The sequence below is a fragment of the Diorhabda carinulata genome, chromosome X, assembly GCF_026250575.1.
Source record: "Diorhabda carinulata isolate Delta chromosome X, icDioCari1.1, whole genome shotgun sequence".
NCBI classification, from domain to species: domain Eukaryota; kingdom Metazoa; phylum Arthropoda; class Insecta; order Coleoptera; family Chrysomelidae; genus Diorhabda; species Diorhabda carinulata.
Window position 1 is genome coordinate 13,437,677 of NC_079472.1, and position 27,512 is coordinate 13,465,188.

General features: G+C 34.1%; 2 protein-coding genes across 2 annotated transcripts in view; one reads left to right on the forward strand and one right to left on the reverse strand.

The window, feature by feature from the left end:
- LOC130901605 (uncharacterized) overlaps positions 1–27,160 on the forward strand; it is a 37,240-nt gene extending 10,080 nt beyond the window's left edge. Inside the window, exons 9-13 of the mRNA XM_057813088.1 lie at positions 7,156–7,171; positions 22,497–22,709; positions 23,245–23,485; positions 24,667–24,874; positions 26,003–27,160. Of these exons, the coding sequence (XP_057669071.1) occupies positions 7,156–7,171; positions 22,497–22,709; positions 23,245–23,485; positions 24,667–24,874; positions 26,003–27,157 (1,833 nt within the window). The 3' untranslated portion in view covers positions 27,158–27,160. The remainder of the gene's footprint in view (positions 1–7,155; positions 7,172–22,496; positions 22,710–23,244; positions 23,486–24,666; positions 24,875–26,002) is intronic.
- Positions 1–27,512, reverse strand: part of LOC130901607 (flotillin-2) — a 255,397-nt gene that overhangs the window by 167,643 nt on the left and 60,242 nt on the right. The gene's annotated exons all lie outside the window — the stretch shown is intronic.

Below are 27,512 nucleotides of genomic sequence, written 5' to 3' on the forward strand. Positions count from 1 at the left end.
GACACTGTACGTTCGACAGAAGCATCAGCTCGACTGATGAATCTGGAGACAACAAGAAAGAGGGAAATACGGAAAGTCAAGAAAGTGTCAGTGTTAACTCAAAAATAAAAACAAACATTGAAATTAACTTCGGTATTGGCCCTTTCGCTAGAAATATAGGACAGCAAATAAACGTTTGGCCTTTTCCAATAGATATTCTATTATCCGAATTTTAGCTAAAGTCCCAGGACAAACGCTAGGTCATTTTTCGACGAATAATCAGCCAACTGCCTATTGTTCTGGGATATTAGCTAAAATCCCAACTTGTCTATTTGACCTGCGATAATTACATATTAAAAAATCTGTCGACATTTGGGATCATGAAATGTGTGATGAAAACAAAAATGTTTTTAAAGAAATTATAGCGTTGAGAAGCAAACTTTTTATCAAAATCAACAATCGTGTTAGTTTAAAATCATTTTTTGATGATTTGAAGACCGATTCGCCATCCATATCGATGTAAATGAAGGAAAGTAGCCACGACTAATACTCACGAGGAAATAAACTATAACATGTCCTGTTTTCATCCAGAAACAAGTCCAGAAACATCTAAAACGAAATAAACCTTGGAGACCATAGAAATGAAAATTCACACGCGGATCTTGGCAAAAACACTTTAGACCGTAAAGAAGCGAAAACAAGCAAAATAACAAAAAAAAGAAAGAAGTGAAGTGACAATCTAGATCCACGATGTGGAAAGACATGGATGAAGGAACAAGAAATTTGAACTGTTTCAATCTGAATGTGTTGAATAACTTCGTGGGTTTGTTAAATAAGACGTCAGGGTGAACATCAGTTCGTTGGACTGTACAATATAGTGACTAATTATGATTATAAATAGTTACCTAGAAACTATTTAGTACAAGTATGTAAAATAATTTCTAGTTCAATTAATTGTTTGCGTAAACTTCTACGAAACTCTGTAGAACCCAACTATAATAATGATTGTTCGTTGTTTATTCACGGTAATATTCCATTAAGATATTTAGATAGATTGTTTTTGAAATAATTATTGAAATCAGCAAGAATTGTCATTTAAAAAAATTCCTTTGAATATAAAACTTGATAGTTTTTAATCGATGGGATGAAAATTTCTTAGGCTATATAGAACGCGCGCTTATGGCTACGTGCAGTTGAAGCCTGTAGTGCGGTAAGGAGCATCAGCGCCTCTATAATCAAAGACATTCCTACTCATATTGATCTTCCAATACATTTATTTTATTTTTATTGATTAAAATGTTTTATATACGATACCGCGTGTAATAACTAAATGAGGGCGTGTTGGCAAAAATGCCAAGACTCGTCTATTTATATAATAGAATAATAAAAAAAATTTACGAAGTGTTTCGTGTGGTAGTAGCCAATACCAACTTTCTTATTTAAAATCCAACTGTACTTTTTTTTCTTATCATGTTCACAGCCCAATATTTTGAAATCAACGCCAATTCTGTAATTCCATTAACGTCAAAATCGAAATAAATCCATATATATATATCAATGGCAATGTGATAGAGCCTTTGGGATCTGTTTTCAGTATAATGATGTAGTACTGATTGGTTGTCTTCAAACGAATGACTTCAAATTAATTGGAGGAGCAAAAAATTTTCAAAGTAATCATAATAGCACCAAACATTAGAGCTAGTGAGACAAGTCAGTGCTGATTTGTTACCAGCAAAATCCAGGTCGAGATATGGAAAAGCGAGATCTCAAAAAATTGTAAGTGATGATATTCTTTCAGTTTATTTCGTCGTAAAAGCCGAGAATATGAAACCTTCTACATTATGGACTCGGTTCTTAATGTTAAACAGTTGTTTAGCTATAACACAAAATATCAAAAAAGTAAAAAACCAGCACACCAGTACCAAATTTTTATTCGAAGCTTCAGATGAATTATATCTACAGACGAAAGTGAATTAAGTGCTTGGGATCTTCGGTGCATGTCGTAGATATGATCTAACACGTTTGAGTTTAGATGATGTAGAAGATAATGTTTTTACGAGATGGCAAAAAATCATATTTCAAGAAGTTTTACCATTACCAACGAGGGATGTACATTGGGCCTATAAATATGAACAGCAGAAGATTATTTGTTGCATACGGAAATCGTATTGGATGCAATAACTGTCACGAAACTTGCTGCAAATACCTGAAACTGAAAAATCTCGAAGAATATGCCGGACAAGGGCTGAGGCGTTCTTCGTAAATTATGTTGGTGGAAAGCGGCGTTGATTGGAGTTCTTTCAACTTAGCTGAAAAATCCGTATAAAGGAAATCGTCTTTGGTTTTTATTGGAAAAAAAAACATTCCAGAAAGTCTAATTCGGTAGAAAGAAACGATAAAGTAGTATGGGGAAGAAATTAATCTCAAATTTCTCGTTAAATTGAAAAAAACTCCTACTGTGTGCTATAAATTGTTGTAAGAGGCAATTTTCTATTTCATGCGCGTGTTTTTGAGTGGCGTAAGCGCTTTAGTGAAGGTCGAGAGAGTACCGAAGATAACCAGCATCCAGGTCGCCTTTTGACTGTTTCAACTACGTAAACAGTGACCAAAATCAACCAAATTTTGCGTGCAGGTCGTCGAATTAGCATCCGGATGATTGTCGAGGCTGTTAACGCCGATAAAGAAACGGTTAGAAAAATTATACAAGACAAAAGTCAGTAGTTCGCAAGAGTATGGTAGAAAGGCCAGAGACGCCAATTCGACATCGGGCACAAGAATTGGACATCTCAACATGTACTTTTCAGCAAATTCTCACTAAAAATTTAAAAATCCAACTGACTAAACAACTGCTGCTAATAGACCATGAACAGAGAAGAGAATTCACTAATTGGATCCTTAAGCAACCTACTGATTTCGCAAACAAAATCATTTTCACTTCGGTGGCTTTGTTAATAAGCATAACTGTCACATTTGGGACTTGCAAATCCACGAATGATTCATTAGAAAGCTATGCATCCACAACGGGTCACAGTATGGAGTACATGATGGTCTGGAGGCATAATTTGACCGTTTTTTATTAAAAACGAAGAAGATAATGCAATAACGGTGGATGATGAACGTTACCGTGTGCCTCATTTGGAAGCTATTGATCTTGATGATATGTGGCTTCAGCAGGACGGTGCCACATGTCAGGAATATATTTGACAGAAAATGTATGAGCTTAATTTTAATAAAATTTGAGTATTTTGGATATTGGATTTAAAAAAATTGAGAGAAATGTATTTTCATTCGGGTATAACAATTTCGAAGATAGTTTTTCGAAATTGTAATAATTAAGAAGGGGGTAAATATTTATTAAAAATTCTTAAAGTCTATGCGAATTTGGTGCCAAAAAATCTGACTCCTGACCAAAATCTTTTGCGTCATCGGGTCTGCTCAGATTTCCTTAAAAGGTTAGAAAAAGATCTGCTTTGAAAAGGACTCGGTTTGAGTCGATGGAAGCGGTAAAGCAAAAAACGGCAGAGCTCCTGAAGGCTCTAACCAAAGAAGACTTCCAGCACTGCTTCGATCAATGGAAAAAAAGTATGGAAAGGTGTGTGGCGAGGGGATGGGAGTATTTTGAAAGGGAGTTTTCTAATGTAGAATAATTTTTATAATGAAACCATTTTTCGTAAAAATATAGATCAATGAGGGACGTATACCAAATAAAATTTGGCAAGATGGGACTGTTACAGTTTTTTATCTCCAAAATTCTCCACTATTAAAACGATTAAACCAACGCTGTTAAGTTCGTTCATAAACTTTGTCGTATCCTCTATTACACTCGAAAATTACCGAGATCATGCAAAGACGGTCACCTTGAAAAAATACCCGTATTAAGATTCATCTCAATTTTTGTCTGAATCAAAAATCGGTTCTGTCTGTACCGGTTAACATTGACGTAAAAATCGATAGGTCATTGTTTCAACATATGTGGTTGTAAAGCAAATATATCAAGACAACGACCTTGAAGGCGCTTTCTAACTACTTATAATTATACTTGTTTCCGAATACATAAACATCTCTCATATTCAAGCGTGAAAAACCGACAAGAATTTGCAACTTAATGCAACCATATCCGAAAAACAGTGTCGGTGAAATAGTCATCGATAAAAGGAGGTCTAGGGAAGTCACACTTGATTCGAAACAACTTCTTTTATTGAATATCTGGAAACTAAGAGTTCCGGGATCACAGAAAAATAATTTCCATCGCTACGGCAATCTGGCAGCACTACATCACACCAAAATTGATCACTCTGCACGTCAATGCTTAAGTCTTCGATCCTCGTCTTTCCCCACGTAAAAAAAGTACTCAAAGCCTCCCATTATACGTCAAATCCTGCCTGGCACACTCTTCAAAACTATTATTTTCGTAATCTCACCATTCCCATTTTAAGGCTTCCAAAATGAGCCCTTATAGAGCAGCATTACTATACTATATATACTATACTATATTTGCAGCTGTCTGTAAAAAAAATGATAGTTACACGAGGGTTGCCTTTTAATTTTGAGTGAAGGCTTATGTTGAACAATTTTTTATTATTTCCATTCAAAACCTTACTCAATAATGCATAGAATCGTTTCGTGCAAGCTTCAGAGAAGCGAAATGTTTGAGCCTATGCAAAAATGTATAGACCTTTACTAATCAGAACTTTTTCGATCTAACTTGTTATTTATATTATCGTCTATGTAATCTTTGGTAAATGATGTTGATTTCTATCCTCCTATCATCGACCATTACACTCTATAGGGGAATAATTCAGCGACCTTGATCCATCAATAGTGAACGTTTCGTAAACATGGTAAAAATTAGTCATCGTTATACTTTTATTTGAAAGGCGTTAGCTCAACTAATATCAAAGCTGAACTAGATTCTTTAGATGAGACTGCTTCTTCATTATCAACAGTTAAATACGGTGTAGGAGAGTTTAAACGAGATCGTACGACCTGCAAGGACCAGCATCACAGTGGTGGACGAAACGAGGTGACGACTCCAGAAATGTTAAAGGAAATCCACTGGATGATCGTCGATTGAAAGTGAGCGAGCTAGCAGACTTAGTAGACATTTCAAAGAGGCGGTATATCGCTTATTAACTGATGTAATTTTGACATGATGGAAGCCGAGTTGTCGTAAAGATGTTTCCATCGAGTATTTGGCAATGTTTTACAGAAATGAAGGCAAACTTGGATAAAACGTGGATCACTTCATACCCAAAACAAAAGAACAATGAATTGAAGAGGGAGAACTAGCTTCAAAGAAGGCAACGACCGTTCCATCTGCAGATAAGGTCGTGGCGTCGGTTTTCCGGGATGCGCGTGGGATAATTTTCATTAACTAACATGAAAAAAGAAAAAGCATTTGGCTAAGAAGACAAGACAATGCACCAGTTCACTCAGCGTTATTGCAATGTCTTGAATTAATGAATTGCTACACCATGCACTCTATTCACCAGATTTAGCCCCCTCGGCTTATTTTCTGTTCCCAGACTTAAAAAAAGGCGCCTCGGTGGTCAAAGATTTTCCAATAATGAAGAGGTGATGTCGGCAGTTAATGACTATTTTGAGGAGCTTGATGATTATTGGGTATCGAACTTTTTGAACAGGGAAAAGTGTATGAAGATAAAAGAAGATTACGCTGAATAATCAATATATTTTTTTTTAAATTTTTGTCTTTTCTTTGTTGGGTTAGGTTCACTCACCCTTGGTTTGCAACAACTTCAACTTCTCATATTAAACGCCTGTAAAGTAGTAGTACCATGATCGAAAATAAAAAGTCTTGTCAAAATTCTTTGGAATGTTGAACGAAATACAAATACTTTATTAAAATATTCAGCAATCTAATCAAAAAAGATGAAAATTACTTTTTTCATTGCCTTGACAACAGGATGTGTATTAACATTTTTTTTTTCATTTTAAAATTAGTATTTATATGAATTCAAATTCTAGAAATAAAATTAGTATAAAGTTTTAGTGGCTAACTGGTCTTGGAAGCTTAAATTTCTTCAATTTCTTATCTTTTAGTCCTTTTGATATTTTTATACATCTAAATGTTCTCGATTTTAGATCTTTTCTGTTTCAAAATTAGTTTCATCTATTGATTAATATAAATATGCAAATTTTCAGTGTCAATATCATATTTTGATAGACTAAAATAAGTCGAAACGTCAAATTTTCATCTGTTTTTAAAAAATTATAAAAGAAACTAATTTTAAATCAGAAAAGACCTACAATGAAGAACATTTAGAAGGATAAAGAAATGTTTGAATTTACTATTCCATTTTATATTAGGAAAATGTAGTTTTTAATTCTTGAACATGATTGCTAAATAATTCTTTGGACCACGCCGCTGATACGTTCTCGTGCTCTAAGGCCGACATGGTATTATCTGGGGCAGACTATTACAAAATAAGAAAATAATTCGTTGCCATTAAGAAGGTGAATAATTTGTTTTCAACATATTCTTATTGGAATATAATAACACTAAATAATTTTTTTATGAGGTTCTCTAAATTTATTATCGTACATCAAAACATTTTCGATTTAATACATTTTTGTTACAGAATTTTTAAATAATTTCGGATAAACTTACAAAAAACGCCAAGAGGAATTGGAAGGTAAAAATGAATGGTCAATCGAATAAGGATTAAAAAAACATACCTGGGATCGTGCGCATTCGCGGACCTAACCTAACCTAACTGAATCGATAGCATTGACTTATTTCCCGATCCCGAAAGAGCATTAAAAACAATAGAAATAAATGAAAAGAAATTTTGTTCCACAAAAAATTTAGTTACTCTTCCATTGGAGCTCGATCATTCTTTCCAGGATACAAAAATTTTATATTGCATCGAATGGATCCACATTTTTTCACCGGACTCGCCGTATCCAGAGAAATTCACAAAGATGCATGTCCAAGTTACTTCTGATTCTCCACCTCTATATTCTTCTTCTCATTTGCCTCCCAAGAGGATTCAATATTTTGGGTGTAGGCCCCTGTTTCAGAGTCAACAAAGTGCTGGTAGCCTTCACTTTCTAGCGCCAAATATCATTTCCAGCAGTCAGTATAAATGATAGTCCCGACTTTGACATGCTTCTTTATCAGCTCCATCAACGTTTCAGCACTTCTAGAGTTATCAGGACATATTTCCAATCGGTAGCCGTCGCCGCCACGCTCGATCATTCCTAATATCCAATGACCTCGACCATGCGCCCTTTATTGTATTTTATTCTTCTATACAACGACCCAACTATCCTCACCAATTTGGCCTTCATCTTTATATGATCGGTCTAAACTGGTCATACAAAGTTTACGGGCATAACTTAAGACGTTGCTCACTGATTCTGACGAAACTATTGTTTCCAAGATTGAAGTCTGTTTTATCGTCTGTTCAAATGAAAATCCTTGTGAAACACAATAGGTGATGATTATTCTTTGACGGACGTTAATATGCAATCGTTCGAACCATGTGAACCATCTGAAGTGGCCAAAAACGGTACCGTCATCATACCAATTAGCAAACTGATTGTGCTTGCTGCATCATCTATTGACTCGCTCAAGATTATTATTAATGGCCCAAATTTTTGCTTGAGCCTCTGTTGGCATAATTGTTGGTATTTTAAAAAGGTTCCATCTTTTTGGGAGGATCTGTGTTTGTTATTTGTGAATAATACGAGATCTTAAAAATAAAAAATTAATCATCAATTGATGAAACATTGGATTATTTAATAACTACTTAAATTTTTGAAAGTATTCCTTTTAATTTTAACTCAAAAAACCAAACCACAAAAAATGTTTTAAAATTGCAATGTTTTATTTACCACTAATTCAATGAACGAGCAAAATGGCGGATATTTCTGCTCCTACTTACCTGCGCACGAAATGACCTTGCGAGGTCGCGGGAATTTCAAAAATTTCGACGTCATCTGTAAAATTTCATTGACGTTTTCCCGAAATTCAGCCCTAATTTCTGATAAAAAACTTATTAAAAATCAAAAATAAACAGAAACCTCAATTTTTTGTTGTCGTAACAGCTTGGATATGAAATAGATTTGGAAAATAGCGTCGTATGGAATTACGACGATTTCGTTGATTGAAAAAGTGATGGGAATGTGCGCATCAAATATTTTCAAAAAGATAAATTCACAGGAAAGTAAAAAAGCATCAAAGTTTTATACAGTAGAGGGAAAATTGCAAAACAACAACAAATCGTATTTGCTCACCCTATAGATTGAGTGATAATTGAATAAAAATTTCCTCTACTCCAACGATTTTTTTTTCTATTGAAAAATTTCCGTGCTCCATAAATGAAAAATTAAACAATATTATTATTTAAAATTTTTTTATAGCCCAATTAACTTTTTATTCTCTATGATTTAAACACCATTCCGGATATAATGAGATAATCTACAGAATTTCAGTAACCGCACGTAGATTGTGAATTAGACAAAGCTGGCAACATTATCTACTCATTTTCGTGAAAAACGACGTGTCGCATTGATAAAGATAATTTTTTTCATCTTTAATTAGTCGAGTCTGCCCGATTGCACATCAAATCACCTTTAATTAACGTTTCATTTCAAAACTTTTCCCAATTGACTTAAGACGGTTGCATAAAAGATGAGATGAAAATCAAGTATCGAATTATCGCCCAATTGCACTCCTTCCCACGTTATTTAACATCATAGAAAGATTGGTCAAAAAAAGTCTTTTATCACTTCTGTTTAAATATAAAATACTTTCTATTCATCAATTTTGGTTTTTAAATAACAAATATACAAATGATGCTATATTCTCCCTCCTAAATAATGTCTACTCTAGCTTAAACAGCCATCAATCCACTGCAACAGGTTTTATGATTTCTCTAAGGCTTTCGATTGTGTATTTTAATTAACAAATTGCAGTACTACGGTTCCAGGGGAACACCTCTCCCATGGTCTAAGTCATGTCTTACCAACAAAAGTCAGCTTTTAAGGTTTGATACAACGATGTCTTCTAACAAGTCATTAGAATGTGGAGTGCCTCAAGGTTCAGTACTAGGCCCTAATTTGTTTCTTCTGTTTATAAACGCCTATCTAGACATCAGTGGTAAAATATGTCTATTTGTAGACTACACTAGTTTCTCTTGGAGCATATCTAGTGACCTAATCACCCTTAAATCATGGGGCGATTCTAATTTTCTCTGTCTCAACGTTTCCAAAACCAAAGTTTTATCATATAAAAATACATTGCAACTACCACTGTTTCTTTCTTTGTTTCTGTTTCTTGTTACAAAAGAAACAAAAAGCAAAATATATAAAACAACAAATAGATCTATAATGACATATATAGCAGAGACAAAACCCGATACAACTAAGACAAAAAGACTACTAGAGACAACGGAAATGAAGGTACTCAGAAAAATTGCAGAAGAAACACTTTTAGACAGAGAAAGAAGTGAAAACATAAGAAATACGTGCAAGGTAGAAAATGTAATTGACTGGGTACTAAAACGAAAACAAGAATGGAATAGTCACATTAGCAGAATGACTAGAGAAAGACTAGTGCGTATTGGTCGACAGAGAAAGAGATGGTGTGACAATCTGGATCCAGGAGGCTGAAACTGAAGAAGAAACAGGTTTTAAACCTACTATCCAAGAAGGAAGAAGAACTGTCACTGACGTCGTTGAATCTGTAAAATTCTTAGGGTTTGTTGTGGACAATTCCTTGAAATGGGAGTTACATATTGCCGTCTTATCTAAAAAATTAAGTGTTTCCTATTTTCCGTTGAGATAAGTTTCCAAGAAACTCAACTTATCCACCTCCTTAACAGTTTATTATGTGGGGTGCGACTCAATTTGATCAAACTACAAAAGAGAGTTGTTAGATATTTACCCGGGACTAAACAGCAGGGCTCACTGCAGGGACTTCTTTAAAAGACTCTTTCTTCCTTATTTCAATCCGTTTGCGTAATTCGTAAACACACTTTTCCAATGTTAGAGCACAACCTTCACCTACCTACTCCACGTTAAGAATTAAGGGCTCAATATTTACAATGCAAAAAAATGCGCAATCACTTGCTAATTGAAATCAAATCTATATAAACTTTTCCCGCATTTCCCAATAATTTGAGGGCATATTCACTGGAAAGTTCCTTCTACTATTTTATTTTATTTTATTGTGGTGCGACTCAATTTGATCAAACTACTAAAGAGAGTTGTTAGATATTTACTCGGGACTAAACAGAGCTCACTGCAGGGACTTCTTTAAAAGACTCTTCCTTCCTAACTACCTACTTCACGTTTAGAATTAGTTAAGGGCTCAATATTTTACAATGCAAAAAAATGAACAATCACTTGCCAATTGAAATCAAATCGATATATTTTATCTTTTCCCGCGTTTCGGTATAATTTGAGGGCATATGTACTGGAAAGTGCCTTCTACTATTTTTCTTTATTTAGTTATTTTTATGTTTGTTTTTTAGTTTTTACAAGCTTTTTTCTACAAATTATAGCAATTTTTTGACAATTAAGCATTTCTCTTTTTTCTCTCTCTATGTATTTAATGGTTTGTTTATGTGACGCGAAATTGATGTTGTTATAATTATCTTTATTAACCTAACGATATATAAAAAAGCCAACTGATTGAATATAAATTGCAGTCAATAAAAATTACTTTTGAATTGAATGAAAACAAAGTTATAGTAGTATTTATACATTAAGAATATTTTATAAGCATCATTGTTAAAGAAATCGATTTTAAAATCATTTTGTCGCAATTAATCCGGATCTTATAAAATTCCATGTTAGTGGGGAAATCTATTGCAACACGTAGCAAACACTCCAAATTTTTGCCTTGAACAACTTTTACTAGTAAATGCTTTCGGTACAATACAACACCCCCGTATATATATATTATTTTGAATATTTATTGGGTTTTATCTCATCCCACGCTCCCAAACGTCTGGATTAAACAATCAAGTCCAGAAATTTAATTATTGAATCTTCAGTTTCATACTATCATAGTCCAATGCTAGTAGTTCCTAAAAAATCGGACTTCAGGCAATTAAATGAAAGAATAATTACAATAAAACTTCTTTTATCCAGAATACATACGATTCTAAACTAGTCAAGTAAATCGAAATGGTTTTCATTTTTAGACCGTTTTCATAAAATTCCGTTAGAGCTATCACCCAAATATTAAGGTACAGAGAAAGGTTATTTTCAATTTCAAAGGTTTAAATGTAAGGCCCCGCTGCTTTTCAAGAATAAAATCAATAGCTTTTTACCCGGAAAAAACATTTCTTTATATGGATGACATAGTTGTTATGGGAAGTATCATCAAAACAATCTCCTTAAAGTCTTCGAAACTAAATTCAAACTAATTTGTTTTTATTTCAGTTTAACATGCCTGGACAGTGTTTGTCATCAACAATCAAAAAATACATAAGCTACATGATAACTGCACGATTTTCTTGATTTCTTTTGGGCAGTTAAGTGACTCCTTGGACAATTTTTAATTTTCTGTATATTTCTAAGAAACGTGCAAGAATTTGTGACTCAATTTGTATCTGAATTTCTTGATTCTTTATAAAATATCCTAACTCGACTAATTATAGTCTAGTTTAAACCATTATCCAGTTCAACTGTGTAGAATTTTCCACATTAGGTATTTCCAACTATTTTCTCAGTAGTTGCGGGGGGAGGGGGTTGATATTTGCAATTTTTTTTCATCATAAATTCATTTCTTCACCACTTCACATCAGTGACCGTTGATCGATCTACGTGAAGTATTTTTGTGTCTATATGTCGGAGTTTGGTTAATTCCTGGATCAAAAGCTCGATTTTAATTTGGTTTTCAACTCATGCCGCCACATATTTCATTTATAGTTTTCATTTCTGCATTCCTGTCGTTTTCTTGCGGTTACTTCATTTTTAAAATTTCATTTGCTATGTTTTTTCATCTACTTTGTTTTTCTTATACATCACTCAATAAGTCATGTGACTAACTATTTTTTTTTGCCAAAAATAAATGTAATATCCTTCAAGAACAATACAATCATTCCAACGCTTCTCTTAACTTCTCGATGCCGTGCTTGTAGAAGAATTTGTCTTTCGCTTCAGTTTCAACAACTGCTTCTTCATTTGAGCTGAGTTTCTTACCGGCTAGCGAATATTCAGTTGCCAAATCTGGACTATACAGTGGATGAGGAAACAATTCGAAATGTAATTCGTTCAATTTAACTATCGTTGTCAATGAATCGGTGCATTGTCTTGGTGAAACAGTGTTTTTTTCTTCGATATATGAGGCCTTGATTTTTGCATTCAATCGATCCAATAACTCTATTTAGTATTCGTTATTGATTGTCCCTCAGTTTTGGAGATAGTCGATGAACAATATTCCATCCGCATCCCAAAATACTGAAGCCATAACATCTCCAGCCGACTGTTGTGCCTTCGGACGTGGTTCACCGGCTGCAGTGCACTCAGATAATGATCGTTTTGATTCTGGAATGAAGTGATGGATCCATGTTTCATCCATTGTCACATATCGACGCAAAAAATCATCAATACACTGTTGTTTTTGATCGATTGTTAGTAAACAGCAGCATCCACTTTCTCATGGACAAATATTCATGCATAATTGTGATTACACTGATATCTCCACGTCTCAGCTATCTCAACTTACGTTTAGATATAACCAATTCGTGGATTTTTTTGATGTTTGTTCACCATCATCGATGACCACGTTTAAATTCAGAAAACCAATAACAAATAGTTCTCTTCGATGGAGCACAGTCCGGTTAACACTTTTAGCTTGTACAGTATTTTTTTTCTCATCAAGAAGCAATAATAAATTAACATACGGAATTGTTTTGAATCCATTTTGAAAATAACTAATGAAGCTTTACTTGAATGGCTGTCATTTTTTTATGACTACTTTAAATGTCATGAAATTTGAGACATAGTCTTTTGAAAGTTGGTACTACGTAAACGTCATATGGATTTGATAATCAGCGCCATCTGAATCACACGACTTATTTATTCAATTTTCATACTTTGTGATTTGTTGAGATCAAATAATTTCTGTATTTGATCAGTAATACATATTGAATTGTATTCTTCTTCGCAAGTTTTTATACGGATAGTATAAGTCTTAGTTTTCTATTTATTATCGGTAATAATCTCTTCATAACTAAGAAAATAATCGCGATTGTTTGACTAGTTCTAACCCAATGCAGAATATTGCAATATAGTGATTGAAGGACGCTTTCGTTTATTGCATATTCTTAACAATAATTTCTGGTACTCGTATATTAATAATAAGAGTGTAATAAATTTAATACATGACAATAAGAAGGTATAAATGCTATTCAAAGTAAAATTTGTGTATTGTAATGTAACCCATACATTTTCATATAACCTTTACACCTATATATTATTTACTAATATTATGTAATTAATTTACGACGTAATGGCTTTATAAATATATGTTTTTATCATATCCTTTATAAATTATGGGATCAAATACCGGGAAAAACCAATAAAAGAATGTTAAACGATTGTCGGTCAACGTTTATCGTCATAAAAACGGATATTCTTTAATTATTGACAAAAAAATAGCTAACGCAATAAATAATTTGAATTTTCTTCGATTTTTATTATTTTTAACACGCTTTTTTATACGTTTATACAATAAACACAACTTAAAATATTACAAGAAAATTTTTTTTTTCTATAATGCCCTATGATTACAATTTATAAACACAAACGTAAATACGCCATCACGACTACTATGATTTGGATAATGCAACTCTGAAGTTCTTGAAATGTCAGTCAAAAATTTGTTTTCCATGAACGTAGGAAAAATATTGTAAGCAACTCGTGCAAAAAGTGTTTATTGCAATCGACGTGTTGTCAAACGTAAACGCCTCAAACACGACTACTATGATTTGGATAATGCAACTCTGCAGTTCTTGAAATGCCAATCAAAAATTTGTTTTCCAAGAACGTCGAAAAACTATTGTATGTAACTCGTGCAAAAAGTGTTTATTGCATTCGACGTGTTGTCACACGTAAACGCCTCAAAAACGACTACTATGATTTGACTCTGCAGTTTTTGAAATGCCAATCAAAAATTTGTTTTCCATGAACGTCGAAAAACTATTGTATGTAACTCGTGCAAAAAGTGTTTATTGCATTCTACGTGTTGTCAAACGTAAACGCCTCAAAAACGACTACTATGATTTGGATAATGCAACTCTGCAGTTCTTGAAATGCCAATCAAAAATTTGTTTTCCAAGAACGTCGAAAAACTATTGTATGTAACTCGTGCAAAAAGTGTTTATTGCATTCGACGTGTTGTCGCACGTAAACGCCTCAAAAACGACTACTATGATTTGGATAATGCAACTCTGCAGTTCTTGAAATGCCAATCAAAAATTTGTTTTCCAAGAACGTCGAAAAACTATTGTATGTAACTCGTGCAAAAAGTGTTTATTGCATTCGACGTGTTGTCACACGTAAACGCCTCAAAAACGACTACTATGATTTGACTCTGCAGTTTTTGAAATGCCAATCAAAAATTTGTTTTCCATGAACGTCGAAAAACTATTGTATGTAACTCGTGCAAAAAGTGTTTATTGCATTCTACGTGTTGTCAAACGTAAACGCCTCAAAAACGACTACTATGATTTGGATAATGCAACTCTGCAGTTCTTGAAATGCCAATCAAAAATTTGTTTTCCAAGAACGTCGAAAAACTATTGTATGTAACTCGTGCAAAAAGTGTTTATTGCATTCGACGTGTTGTCACACGTAAACGCCTCAAAAACGACTACTATGATTTGACTCTGCAGTTTTTGAAATGCCAATCAAAAATTTGTTTTCCATGAACGTCGAAAAACTATTGTATGTAACTCGTGCAAAAAGTGTTTATTGCATTCTACGTGTTGTCAAACGTAAACGCCTCAAAAACGACTACTATGATTTGGATAATGCAACTCTGCAGTTCTTGAAATGCCAATCAAAAATTTGTTTTCCAAGAACGTCGAAAAACTATTGTATGTAACTCGTGCAAAAAGTGTTTATTGCATTCGACGTGTTGTCACACGTAAACGCCTCAAAAACGACTACTATGATTTGGATAATGCAACTCTGCAGTTCTTGAAATGTCAATCAAAAATTTGTTTTTCATGAACGTAGGAAAAATATTGTAAGCCACTCGCGCAAAAAGTGTTTATTGCACTCGACGTGTAGTCAAACTTAACTTAACGGCTTAACGACCTCGTTAGACAAATTCGCGTGTATTAAAAACTTACTTTTTTACTTATTGCATAAATAATTATTACCTGTATGTTTTTACCTGACTTTTTATTCTCGGTTTTAACCACTTGTCAACAACAGACGACAATGCAATTGCAAGAAAGTAAGAAAGATGGTGTTAGTGTATGATATAACCACGCAGTGCCAGACTTACAAAATCGACATGTAACCATCAACGCATCTGTATATATTAGGCGCGGGTTTAAAATAGCAAACTGAATCGAAAAGCAAAAAATAGAAGATTCAACTGGAAAGTGGATAATAATTCTTGGCATAAGAGCAACATTACTAATTATTTAATATCTCTATTATAAAACTAGCTCAGTGTTTTGGACTCAAACTAGTAAAAAATTATAAAAAAGTGACATCGAGTCGAGGTAAATGGGGACGTAGAGAATAAAGGGAAAAGGGAATAAAGAGAAAAGAAAAATTCCCACGAACCGAAATTTGGGATCGAATCCAGATCTATCGGTTAGGCATTAAAATATTTAGCAGCTAACCTACAGAGAGATCAGCATGAGACAGGCAAAAATTTTGCATTAAGAGAAAAAAATTCAGAATCAAAATGACCAGTTATAGTTTAAATTCATTCGGGAACTGTGAGTAATCATTGGGAAGGCCCCACAGGAGAAATCATAGGTCATACCACTGTATGGACCACTCCACGATTCCTCTTCTGCCTATCCATTCTCTAAAAGGAAAATTAAGGTACTAACATGTCAAGCTGTCCGTGAAGAGTTTTAAATTCTTCTTCAATTGCAGTTCGGAGACCGCGAACTGAGCGTAATCATTGGGAAAACCCCAAAGGAAGAAACCATAGTGTGTCAGGTCACAACGAATCCTCGTATGCCTATCTTTTCTCAAAAAGGAACATTAGGCACACACGCATTGTACGGCGAAGCTCTATTTGCATGAAATGATGGATGTTGGCGAGTATTAGACCATTGTCCATTTGTCCACGTAAACCTTGAGCATTTTCATATAACTTAGGCCCGTCGCGTAACTCTCAAAAAAGTTCAGACCCACCAGACCTCCCAAAAACACACCCCAGGTAAATTCTTCTTCAGTGATGACGTGAGGATTCTAGTCGTTCCCGTACACGCAGTTATCCCGAATGACTGTATCGTACCGTTCAGCTTGAAGGTTATTTCATACGACCACAAAATGGATTGCTGGAACTGCATCCGAGATACCACTCGCAACATTCCAATTTGTGATCGAAATCATCCTCGTGAAATGTGTGGAGGAAACGCGGACGAATGAGGCGTTTCATCATTCGTCTTAAAGAACAATCAGATATTTAAAGTTTTCGGGTTCGGCTGAACAATTAATGCGGCGCGTCGGCAACAGATCCCGTTTTTTAAAAGAAATTGTTGTCCTAAATGGGTAAACATAGTTTCGTAATCCGTTGTAGAAAAAACACTGTTTCTTGAAACGTGAACTTGTAATACTCTGTCTGAGGCACGAATATGCTTTGTTTTAATCTTTTTCGACAGCGTTGCCGAACTTATTTTGTTTTATGTTGTTATTCTTTATTTTAGTTTCATTTTTGTGTTTTTTTTTGTTTAATCAATAACTTTATCAAATCTTTATCGCTTATTACTTCATAATTTTCAAACCAAAATAATCCAAAAACGGTACATAAATTCAAAAATCTAGCCTCAAAAAAGGATACAGATAAATGAAATTTAATTACAATGTTACTAGAAGTTATGACTCATTCTTTATTTCGAATACGGAACATTTTTGGCTAAGCAAACCCGTTATTTTCCAGTTCCCTTCCTTATTCATCTTTGAATGCGTTTGCCTAATTTGTAGGCACGCTTCTCCAATTTCAGAAAGATCGTTGCGCGGTTATCCACTTAGAAACGCGAAACACTCCACGTTCAAAATTAGTTAAGGGCTCAATACTTTACAATGCAAAAAAATGTACAATCACTTGCTAATTGAAATCAAATCGATATAATCTTTTCCCGCGTTTCGCAATAATTTGAGGGCATATTTACTGGAAAGTGCCTTCTACTCTGTAAATAACTTTTATTTTATTTGTTTCATATTTTTCAATATTATTTTAATATTAATTGATCATTATATTTTCGCAAATCGGGCGAGTATGGAAAAGATAATTTAAGAGAAAAAAATGACAATTATCATAGAAATTATAGTGGGGAATAATCGTTTTACGTACAAGTATAGAACTACGTATATATAATATAAAATCAAGGCAACCGATGTGAAATCATTTGAAAATCGACGCCGATTGGGCTTAAGAAGTTTAAAACCCGATCGCCCTCGACCGTGTTTGTGTTGTTACAGCTGCAACAAGTACGTGCAGGTGAATTATTTGTGATATTGACAATATAATTATCATAGAAAGGATTTAACTCGAAAGGTAATTACTTAAATTCTTTTTATTTGATTGTTAATCAATTATCAACTATAAATCGAATCGATTATGATTTCTAAAAGTAATTTGTAAATAATTGACATTTTATAACAATGCTATTTGGAATTGTTTCCAGTGTATTATGGTTGAATAAATATTAAATTATGTAAGTGGTCATTTAAAGAAAAATTGAAATAAAATCTTCTAAAATTTTTATTTTACTCAGCTGCAATACGAGGGTTGCTACTCTAGTTTTGACAAATGGAAACAAATATCGTTTTCCAAAATATGCATGCGTTTGAACCATTTTTCCATTCCGATTGAGGCACCTCCAAAACATTTGATTTGAACGCATCAACCGCTTATTCAGGTCTAGAAAAACGATGGTCTCGCAATTCATTTGATCTGCGGGAATAAGAAGAAATCACTGGGTCTCAAACAAGGACTATACGGTGGATGAACCATCAATTCGATGTTTTGACTGTTCAAAAACGTTTTTTTTGTGAGAGCTCGCATTGTCGTTGTTTTAAGACAATGCACCAGCTGATATATCCATTATTGCAATGACCAAAATTTTCTGTTACCTGACTTGGTGGTTCAAAGATTTTCTAATAATGATGAGGTGATGTCTGCAGTTAATTGTTATTATACGATGGAAAAACTGAATGAAGCTAAAAGGAGAAATTTTTGAGTTGTCCTTGTTGGGCCAGATACTTCTAGACCATCTTCGTAAGGTTAATAACTAGTGTATTGGACATCTGAGTATATTTCGATTAATAATTTCTAATTTCAAAGATATCAATGTTTCATAAATCTATTTATTATTGACAGTTTAAATACGACAGTTTTTGGTTTAGACACAATAGTTTATGGCTAACTATAGTTACAATTATTGTTAGATTTAACAAGAAGACATACAACATAAATACGTTTGAATAATTTTTAATTACCAACAGAAAATGAAAGTTGAGTTGAGTAATTTCGGTAAATAGAAAATAGTAAAACCATGAACAACAACCTTAAATTAACCTTAGTACGATGTTTACGTACTAATTTAATTAAATTAAGTACCTTTTTTAAAAAATCAGTCAAGAATATTCGTTCTATTAGTCGAAGACGAAAACATTTATTCTATTAATATCGTCGACAATATCTTCTGTCTGATGACAACAACTGACCTTCAACTAATTAGTCCAATCTTTATTCTGATCAGGTGCACTTGGTCTTGAATAAGAATGTCGGAGCATAATCAAATGCAATCAAACTGGGTAATGAATCACTCAAAACTGTATAAAGTTTAATAAAAACATAGTTTTTTTTTAATCTAGTTATTTAGAAATAAAAATTTTTACTGTATAAGACCAGTGAACGCAACGTTAACCTTTTCAATACTGCAGAGACATATTGTTCCAAAAAATTACTAAAACACCAAGACGAATAGTATTTGCTGACTAGTTAGAATTAACTAGAATATAGACGATTGCAGCAAATTTAGAAATTTAGGATTATAGTGTAATAATCATTTCAAAACTTGTTGCAATCTCCAATATTCTAGTTACGTTATGTCACTGTTTTATCTGTCACCACCAACCCCAATCAACTTCCCCTTGGTCTCCAGGTCATAGTAAGGGAGTTTAGTAGATGTGGGTGGTTGTGGGTGGCGAAAATTTCTAAAAATATATTTCTATTCTTTTCTAACGCAAGAGGAGTTTGAAAATATTACTGGAATGGTCTAGAAAGTACTAAAACTATTATAATCGATTTAGAATGTTCGAGAAATTTCGTACATAAAAAGCGGTAACATTTAGTAAAAGAATTAAATCAAAAAAGGCAACTAAGTTGAATAGTTACATAGCTTAATTTGAATGATTTATTTTTTTAATAGGTCATAAATAGAAAGGGGGAAAGGTAGGTTTACAGCCTTCTCACCTATTATTACTTATAAAATTCTAGATAAAATGCTGACAGTAAGTACGTTTTGCCATTTTACTAATCCATCACAAGCAAAATTTTGGAGAAAATATGTTCACACAAGCTGCACAATATGATTTAATAGATTTGTGACAAAAAATGTATTCTTATCATTCATAGTTTTCAAAAACACGGTTATTGGCCTTTTTTGTCAAAACACGTTTTTGTGGCTAGCCGCTGTCTTTTTCATCGGGGCAGATATTCGTGTACTTGCCTTAGCTGCCTTAGTAAATTAGATTAACATGGGGCATTCACGGTTGTATTGGATTCCTTCAAGTCCGCAGTCCCAAAATATTGTAGTCATCACTTTTTTGGTGCTTTTCGTGACCTTTGTTTTCTTAGCAATTGGAAGTCGAATCACTAACATTTTCAAATACTCATGTAGGAACCTTAAAACCCTTGTTTTGGAAACGTTGCAATTTTCTTGTTATTAGGCAACCACTCTGAACAATTTCTCCCTCTAATTTAATGTTTTCTGGAGTCATAGGGGGTCGTCTTCTAATGATTCTCATCTCCATCTACTTTAAATTGTTGAACATGATTGACACAAGTAACTGTAAACATCCTTTTTTTATTTGTGTTGCTGTTAATCCTTTTTTATTTAAAAATCGTGAAACATCTTATAATTGAAGCAGATGTATTCGATGAGGATGAACATTATGATTTTATCAATATTTTAATGTTGGATAGGTATAAAACAAGAAAACATACATACGCAAATTTGGTGGAACAAAATTTTTTTATTATCAACAAGTATTTTAACCAAAAAAATATACTTTCATGTCTGATATCTGACACGCCCTGGTAAATTCATTACAAATATTAACACTTACTATCTAAAAATATTGACGTAACCTCTCTTTTATGTTTATCATGTAATTATTAATAAGTTATGCGACTTTTATTTGTGTCCTAGAATCTTCTAAATAATTCAAGTTTGAGAAATTAATATTTCACGGTCAGTTATTAAATATTACAAATTGCATTAATGCTTCGAATTATTATTAGTTATGGATTCTTATTATTCATGAAATCGATTGTAATTAGTAAATAAAAACGGTGTTTGTTTATTTTTAATGAAATAAAATAACTTTTATGACTTTAACTCATGATGATACTAATGTTTCTCGTAATTTATGAGTAAAAATATTTTCATCCGTTTCAAATCATCAATTTTCATCAATAGATAAAATTATAATCACTAAGAATATGAAATGTTGGTAATCATTGGAAATCTCTTTGTAATCCCCTTGGAATTAGAAAATTCTTAGGGTTTGGCCTTTTGGAAACAAGAATCTTGCACTAGATAGAATCCTACGAATGTACGAGTATTAATGAGAGCTTGCAATCGCAAAGAATGTTTTGGTGGAAATCCGTGTCATCGTTGAAGCCTTTTCAATCACAATTGCTTGCGTAAACTCTTTAAAATCTTTTTGGTTGCCTTATACCATGAAGACATAGAATTGGAAGCTTACTCGGGTTCAACCCATACCAAAAAAAGAAAACAAGACGGTTCCCAACAACTACCACTGCTTCAGTTCCAACCTTTTCCAAGGTCATGGAAAAAGTCGTATACTCTGAGGATGCTCTACTCAATACAGAAGAGACTAAATACACTACGACTCCGACTACTTTAGTCTCAACCGTTTCCAAGGTCATGGGAAAAGTCGAATTCTCTAAGGATGCTCGACTCAATACAGAAGAGACTAAGTACACTACGACTCCGACTACTTTAGTCTCAACAGTTTCCAAGGTCATGGGAAAAGTCGAATTCTCTAAGGATGCTCGACTCAATACAGAAGAGACTAAGTACACTACGACTCCGACTACTTTAGTCTCAACCGTTTCTAAGGTCATGGGAAAAGTCGAATTCTCTAAGGATGCTCGACTCAATACAGAAGAGACTAAGTACACTACGACTCCGACTACTTTAGTCCCAACCGTTTCCAAGGTCATGGAAAAAGTCGTATACTCTAAGGATGCTCGACTCAATACAGAAGAGACTAAGTACACTACGACTCCGACTGCTTTAGTCTCAACGGTATCCAATATCGGCGATTTTAGTGGAATAACATTTAAGCTGATCTAGGCACGTAGGTGGTAGTTTTCTGTCACGTGACAATTGAACAGTAAGTGATAGTTTTGATTATTAGTGATTGGTGTTGTGATTTAAAATCTCTAAATAAGGACGAAAAACTAACAATGAAAGACGCATATTATGAGAAGAGGGAAAAAGCTATGCGATAAGGAAAGCGCAAGAAAAACGTGAAAAATAAGGACAATTGCTGGCTAGTGGAAAAACGTCGTATGTGACGAGTTTTTTCTTAACTTTGTTAAGTGAAGAAAAATAAACAGAAATGTATGAATATTTTAATTCATTTTTACCTTTATAATTACCTTATAAATTAAGGATTTCCTGTTAAGTTTAAAAAGTAAATATGTATCTACCACGTTACAACGTTTTCCTACAAGATCTTTATGTTTTTGCATAAAAAAAAACTTGATTTCTGAAAAATATGTGATGTCTTTGTTTTAGCAACTCAATCTTATTAAATAATTCACAAACTTATGAGATTATGACTCTAACAAAAAAAAAACGTGTCCTGAAAAAGGTTATTTGCATGTAAAATGAGGAAAATTCAGTAAACAATTTATTTTATTTCGAAATATTTGATTTTTGTAACGAAATTTAACATTTCGCCTCCATTGTTTACAATGTTAAATCTTATAGATAATTATTTGCATTATTATTTGTTTTAGTTTAATTAAATGATGTCAAGGTTCACGTCGATATGGATTTTACTTCTAACTCTATTAGGAGCGACTACGTCTCAATATTTAAATCTACTAGATGGAGTTATTAAACTTCTTATTGACGGAGGAAATCAAGCGCAAACTGAACCGCCGGACATGCCAGAAGATCGGTTACTGAAAGAATATGATTTTATTATTGTTGGCGCAGGAACTGCTGGTTGTGTATTGGCCAACAGATTAAGCGAAAATCCAAATTGGAACGTGCTCTTGATTGAAGCAGGTAAAAATTCAGAACTTGCTATTTAAAATTAATATATTACCCCATGTAGGAGTCCCCAGACTTAAACGATGGAGCTTAGCTTGGGCCAACGCTGGGAAACCCGGCCTTAACAAATCAATAATGGCCCAAGCCTGGTTCAAGTCTGGGTAACTTAGCCCCGGCCATTCTATATATAAAGGAGCCTAGAGTTGCCTCAATCGCTCAATAGATGCATCTTCTTTCATCTAACTGAACAATATTGTCTACCAGAAAATGCCTTAACACCAAGAGATATCCATCTTCTTTTGGGACTTGCTTTTGGATGAGTCTCATCATCAAATCTGCGTTACAAGTTTTCCACCCAGTACAATATTGATTTACCTACGGCCAGGTACATCATTCCGACTGAGGATTCGCAGCGCAAATTCCACGTATCATATTGCCGCCCACATCAGAATTTGGTAACTTCAGATGTTGTGCTAGCAGACTAGATATCTTTCTATTACAATTTGATTTTTTTAGAAAATTTTACTGTAAAAATCTCTTTTCGTTTAAGGTCGACCAGAAAACTTTATGATGGACCTACCCATATTGGCCAATTACCTTCAATTTACAGAAAGTAATTGGAAATATAAAACTGAGCCCAGTAACAGATATTGTCTTGGTTTCGATGACCAAAAATGTAATTGGCCTAGAGGTAAAGTTGTTGGAGGATCTAGCGTCTTAAATTATATGATATACACTAGAGGCAATCGCAGAGATTACGATCGATGGGCAGACATGGGTAATACGGGATGGTGAGTAATTGAAAAAGTCTACAGTTGAATCATACGAAAAAATATGTATAACTATTATCGATATCGATAATTTTTGGTTTACCTAGCAACGAGACTGATTTGATGAACAGACTGGTATCAGCAAAACTACCACTGTTTTATCAATCAACTGCATCGCATAAAAAGGTTTATAATACGACTGGTGACTGGTATTTTTACCAGACCTGTTCATATATGATTTCTTCTTCATGACATGCCATGAAAGTGCAGTTTTGTACACTTGCTAAATAGATGAGCAGGCCTTACAGTTTTCCTAGTGATATTGAAAGTTTCAAACATAGATGCTTAACTAACTTCTTTGGCAGTTTGAAAAGTGACACCATGGGTCTATTAAAAGCACCAAGTGTAACTATGATTTAAGATGAGTCATCTAAAGCAGACACATAGATGAACCTTTTGCGTCGCTGGTGCATGAAGACTTACAGTTTTCCTAGTGACGTTAAAAGTTTCAAACATAGATGCCTAACTGGCTTCTTTGATCGGCCTTTGGTAGTTTGAAAAGTGACACCATGGGTCTATTAAAAGCACCAAGTGCAACTATGATTTATGATGAGTCATCTAAAGCAGACACATAGATGAACCTTTTGCGTCGCTGATGTATGAAGACTTACAGTTTTCCTAGTGACGTTAAAAGTTTCAAACATAGATGCTTAACTGGCTTCTTTGATCGGCCTTTGGTAGTTTGAAAAGTGACACCATGGGTCTATTAAAAGCACCAAGTGCAACTATGATTTATGATGAGTCATCTAAAGCAGACACATAGATGAACCTTTTGCGTCGCTGATGTATGAAGACTTTCAGTTTTCCTAGTGACGTTAAAAGTTTCAAACATAGATGCTTAACTGGCTTCTTTGATCGGCCTTTGGTAGTTTGAAAAGTGACACCATGGGTCTATTAAAAGCACCAACTGCAACTATGATTTATGATGAGTCATCTAAAGCAGACACATAGATGAACCTTTTGCGTCGCTGATGTATGAAGACTTTCAGTTTTCCTAGTGACGTTAAAAGTTTCAAACATAGATGCTTAACTGGCTTCTTTGATCGGCCTTTGGTAGTACATCAAACGGGGCACGTTGGGTCTAAAAGAAATTTATAATTATGAACTATGTCCACAAAATTGATACCAATATTTGGTTTCAGGTCATACGAAGATGTACTACCGTACTTTAAAAAAGTCGAACGTTTTTCAGTAAAAGAACACATGAATCCGATGAACCATCACTACCACGGAACCGATGGTTACTTAACTGTCAGTTATGCTCCTGGTAAAACGAAAATAGCAGATGCCGTTATTAACGCTAGTCAACAATTGGGTCTTCCTACAATAGACTACAATGCGGCAACACAGGTAAAGTTCAAATTCATAAGCAGCTTTTTGTGAAAATATACGATTTTAAATACAAATGTATCAACACTTCATTTACATTGTAGAAAAAAAAATCTGATCTCTGTTTCATTTGTTTCAAGTTTCATCATTTCTTGTTAGTACTGTTTCTATCCTAGTTATATTTTGTAATTTTTCTTAAAATTAATGTTTGGTGAGGAATTAAAACCCAATATTAGCACAGGTAGGAGCGTTCACTTGTATTTTGCTTTGCCTTTATGCTTTGGTAAAATCAGAAATGGAACGATATCAACAATTCAAAATGCGCTCAATGAATAAGGTTAGGAAACAAAATGGAGCGCGAACTCGGTGCGAGTATTAAGCGAGTGTGGGCTTATCACAACAGTAGATTCAGAGTCAAAAGTGTAGCTGACTCATCTCTGAGAAGTCTACTCGGAAGACACCTGGTTGAAGCTGCTTGCCCAACCAATCTACTTCTTCGTTTAAGCAAATGATACGACAATCCAGAATGCTGTTGGTGGAAAGAGATGGAAGAAACTGGAGATACGTCATTGGCAAGCAAGTGTGAGGTCCTAACACAAAAAAAATCCTTAAGGTTTAACCAGTGCGGTTAAAACGTTCGATCCTAAGTGCCTGATTGAATTTTCCAAAGATCTCGGTTTTTAGGAATTTCAAGTGAACCTCGAAGGGACTATTAGAAAGTCGAATTGCTTGTCGACGAATTTTTCAGCACACCTGTTAGATTAATATCTATAAAAACGAATCTCAACTTTACTCAATAGCGGATTTTTTACCTAATTCTTAGAAAGTAATAGTTAATATATGAGTTAAATGGTAGACACAGAGCTTTTAGTCACGAAATAACGCGAGGTCAGACTAAACTTTATTGCTACATCTTATATAGAAGTTTTTAATTAAACGTTTTTAAATGGTTTGAATCCTAATTATCAAGTTCTATATAGTGTTTCATGCGTGTAGCAATGATCTAACTTAATTAATTTGGGTATTAGAAGGGTTTTGGTGCAGCAGCTCCTCCACTTCCTTATAACGATTATCATCGAATAGTATCAGTCTTTAAATATGATTCGTAACATTAATATCAATGTCTTAAGAAATCTGTAAATGTTTCAGGTGGGAGTATCGCGTTTACAAGTTTCAATGAAGGACGGAGTCCGTGATAGTGCCAGTAGAGCGTACCTTCATCCGATATCGCAAAGACCGAATCTTCACGTCATAAAATTCACTATGGTATCTAAAATACTCATAGATCCGAATACCAAAGCAGCGTATGGTGTAGAATACGTAAGAAATAAAAAGAAACAAACTGTATTTGCAACGAAAGAAGTTATCTCGTCGGCAGGTGCGATAAATTCCCCACAACTTCTCATGCTTAGTGGAATAGGACCTAAAAAGCATCTTACATCGTTAGGAATTGAAGTTTTGAAGGATCTCAAAGTAGGTTACAATCTAATGGATCACGTAGCCACGGGTGGTATAACCTACGTTATAGATAAACCTTATTCTATAAGAATAGAAAGACTTATCAATAAAGAAAATTTGGATTTATATTTGAATCACCACCAAGGACCATTATCGATAGCGGGAGGTTGTGAAGTGCTGGTATTTCACGATTTTTCTAATCCTAATGATACCGACGGATATCCGGAAATCGAGTTACTATACGAAGCGGGATCGGTGGTTTCCGACTACACGTTCAGAAGGAGTTTCGGTATAACAGACGAAATATACGATGCTGTTTACACCCCCATACAAGATAAAGATACTTTCATGGTGATGCCGATGTTGATGAGACCGAAAAGTAAAGGTAGAATCATGTTGAAAAATGCGGATTACAAAACGAAACCGCTCATTTATCCGAATTATTTCGCTCATCAAGAAGATATGGATATAATGATTAAAGGGATCCGATTGGCTATGAAGATATCCGAACAACCCGCTCTCAAAGCGATCGGAGCTAAATTGCACGATATCCCGATACCGCAATGCGCGAAATTTAAATTCGCCAGCGACGAATATTTCGATTGCATGACGCGACATTTCAGCTTCACTATTTATCATCAGAGTGGTACTTGCAAGATGGGTCCTGCGAAAGATAAAAGGGCCGTAGTAGATCCGCGTTTGAGAGTTTACGGTATCAAGAATTTGAGGGTGATCGATGCTTCTATAATGCCCGAAGTACCTGTAGCTCACACCAACGCACCTACTTATATGATTGCAGAAAAAGGAGCTGATATGATTAAGGAAGATTGGAATATGAAATTATAAAAATTGTGATAAAAGTAGATTTAGAATTGTAAATACAAAGTAGTTTGTAAGGATTTACGAAGGTTATTTATTAAAAATATATATATAAAAAATTGTTTTTCTTTGACATATGACATACCAAAAAAACCCATTTAAAAAAAAGCGCGAGTCAACCATGATGAAATCTTTTTATTAATCAAAAACCATGTCGTAATATGATACATAAACGACTTTAGCGTTTTTTGTACACCGAGACAATCTCTATATTGATTTTTAAATTATAATCGGATGCAAATTAAAATCGATTCTAATAATTCAAAGGAAAAATTAATACAGATCCTGGACGAATCGCTCGGGCCGGCTTATGGTGATGATG